Below are 5552 nucleotides of genomic sequence, written 5' to 3'. Positions count from 1 at the left end.
AGCGTGAGGCTGCTTAGCGTGAGGCTTCTTTGCGACTCTGGTTCCGCCCTCTTCACTCACGGCATCCTTGGCCCGCTCCTGTGCAAACCCGTCCACGTGAGGAGCTGAAGCTTCAAACTCGCAAGACTGAACGCAGCAGCTTCTCTAGAAGCCACGACTGAGTGACTCCCCAGAGGCAACCCCAGAGTTCCGAAGACTGCGTTCCGAAGAACCCCTGCATTCCTGCGCCTCACCGCCCCGCGTCGGCCTCACCTGCCAAGCCGAGCTGTCACTGCCTGCAGGATCCAGCCCTCTGTCGCCTTCTGCCAGGTCCCAGGCCCGCGGCGACATTCACATGATGGGCAGCCGACCGCGCAGCACCACCGCCTACCTTGAGGACCCGTGGGAACCGCAGGACGGAGGACCCGGCCCTGCCAAGCGCCCCAAGTCCGAGCCTGAGGCGGCACCCAGCCTGGATAACCTGACCTGGTCCCCGACAGCGGGCACCCTCATTTTCGTGGCTGTCCTGCCGGCGGGATGTGCTCTGCACGTGCTCCTGGACGACGTCGAACTGCTGCTGGAGCCCGAGCCAACGTCTGTGAGGCAAGTGTGTCTTGGAGGTCGCATCCTCATGCTGGTCCCCGAGGCCCTCCTGGGCTCGGGTGTGAAAGGGCCGTGGGGGCAGGGCCTAGAACCGGGCGCTGTCCTGAGCCCTCCCGGGGAGTACGTGGCCCTGGAGCCGGGTCTCTTCTGTGCCGCTGTCCCAGAGATCGCCTGCCAGGGAGAGGCCAGCAAGGAGGACGCGAATGCTGACGCTGACTTCCTGCGGGGCGGGATGGATGCTGCCTCAGTCCCAGTCGCTGGGCTCCGCTCTTCTGCTGGAAGTTTGACTCACTTTGACCTGTTCGACCTAGTCTCAGAGCCCTCCCCTCGGGCCTCCAATCCTAGTCCAGAGAGAGGCTCTCCTCAGCACGACGACAACCTGGACTTGCACCTTCTGGAGCCCTTTCCTGACTCACCACTGCAACCTCTACCTCCTTCTCCGAGTCCAGGTCCCCAGGAGCGCCCCTGTCGCCCTCCTGGTCCTCCTTGCAAGGCCCGGAGATGCCTGTTCCCTGAATCCACTGCCTCCCACAATTCCTGGACACCTGAGCAGGCACCAGGACAGAGTCTCCTGATGTTGGCTGTGTACATACTGCACACACCGAAAGAATCACACGAATAGATCCTTTTTGGATGCAGGCTGCAGATTTTTCTTTTACAAATTTTTTTAAATTTATTTTTTAATTGGTGGAAAATTGCTTTACAATTTTGTGTTGGTTTCTGCCATACAACAATGTGAATCAGTCACAATTATATGTATTTATAAACATGCCTTCCTACCTGAGCCTCCCTTTCCTCCCCTCATCCCACCCCTCTAGTTCACCAGGCTGTAATCCCTGTGTTATTTAGCAACTTCCCACTATTTATCTATTTTATACATGATAACATATATGTGTCAATGCTACCTTCTCAATTCGTCCGACTCTCACCTTTCCCCACTGTGATCACAAGTCCATTCTTTAGGTTCATCAGTGCCATTTTTTTATATTCCATATATATGTATTAATATAGGATACTTGTTTTTCCCTTTCTGACTTACTTCACTTTGTGTAAGGGGCTCTAGGTTCATCCACCTCAGTGCAATTGACTCAAATCTATTACTTTTTTACAACTGAGTCATATTCCATTGTATAATATACCACGTCTTTATCCATTCATCTGTTGATGGACCTAGATGGGTTGTTTCCATATCCTGGCTATTATAAATTTTGCTGCAGTGAACACTGGGGTACAGTGACTTTTAGAATTGTGGTCTTCTCAGGGTATATGCCCAGTAGTGGGATAGTTGGGTCATGTGGTAGATTTATTCCTAGTTTTTTAAGGAATATCCACAGTGTTTTCCATAGTGGCTGTATCAGTTTACATTCCCACCAAAGTACAGGAGGGTTCTATTTAATGGGAATAAAAACAAAAATAAATACTAGAGACCTAATAAGACACAAAAGCTTTTGCACAGCAAAGGAAACTATAAACAAGATGAGAAGATAACCCTCAGAATGGGATAAAATAATTGCCAATGAAGCATAGAAAAAGGATTAATCTCCAAAATATATAAGCAGTTCATACAGCTCAGTATCAGAAAAAACAAACAACCCCAATCCAAAATGGGCAGAAGACCTACAGAGACATTTTTCCAAAGAAGACATACAAATGGCCAATAAACACATGAAAAGATGCTTCATATCACTCATTATTAGAGAAATGCAAATAAAAACTACAACAAAATACCACCTCACACCAGTCAGAATGGCCATTATCAAAAAATCTACAAACAATAAATGCTGCAGAGAATGTGCACTGTCTAATTTTGACCAGTGGTTGCCTAAACACCTGAAAGGAGCTCACTGGGCAAAAAAAAGGCATCTTCAAATGTAGCATTGTTTCAGGCAGCCTTACTGTTGCTTAGGTTTTCTCTAGGGTGGACACTCAAGCAGTTCTATCCCCCAGCTTTCTTCAAACCTAAACCACAGCATTTTTCTAGTAAATATTAAAAGCCATCTTTCTCAAGCATCCTACCATCGCCCCTTTCACTTCTTTTCCTGTCAATAGAGTAGTTTATAAATTTCTTTTGTTTACAGGTTTTGGTCCTAGTGTCCATCTAAATTAATAATGTGACAACCCTCTACCCTGTTTTACCTTTTCTGGATGACCTGTGTGGGGATCTCACTGCTGGTTCTATGGGACAAATGTAATTGGATACAAGCCAGAATGGGGAACAATGATTATGGGCTCTTCTCTTTTTGAATGACTAGGTTGGCAAATTAACTCTATTACTGTTTTTGTGGGAGTATTTTCAAAAAATGGACTCCTCTCATAGCTTAGTCGGTGAAGAATCCACCTGCAATGCAGGAGATCCTAGTTTGATTCCTGGGTCCAGAAGATCCCCTGGAGAAGGAAATGGCAACCCACTCCAGTATTCTTGCCTGGAAAATCCCATGGACAGAGGAGCCTGGTGGGCTACAGTCCATGGGGTCACAAGAGTTGGACACGACTTAGAGACTAAATCACCATTATTTTCCAAAAGAACTTACTATTTCCATCCTTTTCTTCTTATATGTTTTTAATATAATTCTCTTGTCATAGAAAATTTATAATACTAAAGATTTTTTGTTTTTATACTTTTATGAGTCAATATAGTTTGTACATTGTTACTAGCTTATAGAAATAATTTGTTTTTATATTGGTCTGATATCCAGCAATATTAATTATAGTAATCACTTCTCTGTGGATTCTCTTGCTTGACTGATAAGGATAATATCTCCAAATAATGAGAGTATTGTCTCATTTTCTTTTACTAAGACTTTTACATCGAATTTTTCCTTAATCTTTTTTATTGGTTATTGAAGTAATAACCATTACTTCAAATCCAGGGTGACCGATATAGTTAATAGGATTATCCCTTTCTCTTCTTTTGAAATGTGGTTATATATAATTTTATATGATTTTATATTAGTTTCAGGTATACAAAAATAGTTCAATACTTTTATGGATTATATTCAGTTTAAAGTTATTACTAAATAATGAGCATGTTTTCTTATGTAATATGTCCTTGTTACTTATCTACTTTATATAGTGTAGTGTTTAATCTCTTAACCTTATACCCTATCTTATCCCTTCCTTCTCCTCCCCACTGTTAGCCACTTCTTTGTTCTCATTATCTGTGAGTCTATTTTTTTTTATTATATGCATTTGTTTTATTTTTTAGTTTCCACATATGAATGATAACATAGAGAGTATATATCTTTCTCTGTCTGACTAATTTAATTAAGCAGAATACACTGTGGGTCCATGCACATTGTTGAAAATGGCAGAACTTCACTCTCTTTATGACTGAGTAATATTCTTCACATCTTTTTTTTTCCCCTTTTAAACCTATACATTTATTGATTTGTCTGCGTTGGATCTTAGTTGCAGCACATGACACCTTCATTGTGTTGTGTGGGATCTTTCCTTGCAGCACGTGGACTCTCCAGCTGTGGCGCCCAGGCTCAGTAGTTGTGGTGGGCCGTCTCTGGAGCACATGGACTCAGTAGTTGTGGGTCAGGGGCTTAGTTGCGCCACAACATGTGGGATCTTAGTGCCCTAATCAGAGATCAAACCCATATCCCTTGTATTGCAAGGCAGATTCTTAACCACTAGACCACCAGGTAAGTCCCCTGTACTGTGTGTGTTTAGTCACTCAGTCATGTCCAACTCTTTGCTACCCCATGGACTGTAGCCCATTAGGCTGTCCCCTCATCTTCTGTATTCGTTCATCTGTAATAGTGAGATCACAGATTTATTGAGCCCTGAAACATTAGATGGAGACAACTGGATAGATAGATATGAATAACGAACCCCCAGATCTTTTTTAATCCTCTTGGCCCACAGAAGTGGCCCACCACTCTCTATGAAAACTTGCACATCTACCTTGCTCTAAGATGATGCAGAAGCCTCTGCTTGGCAAGGCAAAGTGCACCAACTTCAAGATTTACCCCATCTTCTCTCTTTGCCACTAGGCAATAACTGAAGTTAAGTATAATATAATACAACAGAGGATCAAAAGGTTCAGAGTAATGGGGATGATACACTGGATATACTACGTAAAGCTAAATAATGTGTCAGCTAGTGGGAGTGTGGCAGGGCCAGAGGGACACTGTGTAACTAAGCAAAAGAAATGCACTGGGGAGGCATCAGCATCATTGAGTTCAGTGGGCCATGGTTGGCTAACAGGAGATGTCATTAAGCAGCTAGAAACTTGGTAGCCCTGGGGATCATAGGATCTGAGAGACTGAATATACAAGCTAACAATGACCAGACCACTTATGACAACAGAATTCTGACCCACAAATTTTGCAGCAAGCAGCCCAGAAACAAAACTGTAACCTCTATGGTAACTGGCCCCAGTAATCAGAACTTGGTCAATAACTGCCAGCTTCCCTAATTTTCATCCCTCCTAACTCAGGACAATTCTAAGAAAGTCAGATGTACTATGCTTAAGGCTACAGAGTTCACAAAATCAAATCAATTACATAGATTCCCTCCTTCTAGTTAGCCTGCCTCTGGCTTTCCCCTGCCAACAACCTCTGTTCAAACATACCTGAAGTTCTCCTTTTTTTCCACCATAAACATTTCTCACTCCTTTACCTGCCTATCAGCTCTCAAATGCAAGTGATGGGGCTGACTCTTTTGCTATATAACAACTTCTGATTAAATAGCTTCTGCTTGTTCTCCTGAACTCTCTCATTGGTAAATACCCCAGATAAATTTCTTGACACCATATCTGACCCTTTATGAGCTAGAAATTTCACTGACATAGAAAAACATGGGAAAAAGGAAAAACAGGTAAAATAGTGGAAGCAGAACACAATAAAGAAGTTGCCTGCAGTGCAGGAGACTCAGGTTTGATCCTTCAGTGAGGAAGATCCTCTGGAGAAGGGAATGGCGACCCACTCCGGTATTCTTGCCTGGAGAATTCCTTGGACAGAGAA

At 43.6% G+C, this 5552-nt stretch overlaps 1 protein-coding gene across 1 annotated transcript; it reads left to right on the top strand.

The window, feature by feature from the left end:
• Positions 1–337: 337 nt before the first annotated feature.
• LOC123465660 (proline-rich protein 23C-like) lies at positions 338–1204 on the top strand. Its single transcript, XM_045165235.1, has one exon. It carries the CDS (start codon positions 338–340, stop codon positions 1202–1204), a length of 867 nt encoding a protein of 288 aa, XP_045021170.1.
• Positions 1205–5552: the final 4348 nt, after the last annotated feature.

Source organism: Bubalus bubalis, chromosome 1 (assembly GCF_019923935.1).
Source record: "Bubalus bubalis isolate 160015118507 breed Murrah chromosome 1, NDDB_SH_1, whole genome shotgun sequence".
In the NCBI taxonomy this organism is placed as follows: Eukaryota; Metazoa; Chordata; class Mammalia; order Artiodactyla; family Bovidae; genus Bubalus; species Bubalus bubalis.
This window is presented reverse-complemented; position numbering and strand designations above follow the sequence as displayed.

Coding starts and splice junctions, on each gene's coding strand:
- LOC123465660 (XM_045165235.1), top strand. CDS start 338: ATGGGCAGCCGACCGCGCAGCACCACCGCCTACCTTGAGGACCCGTGG.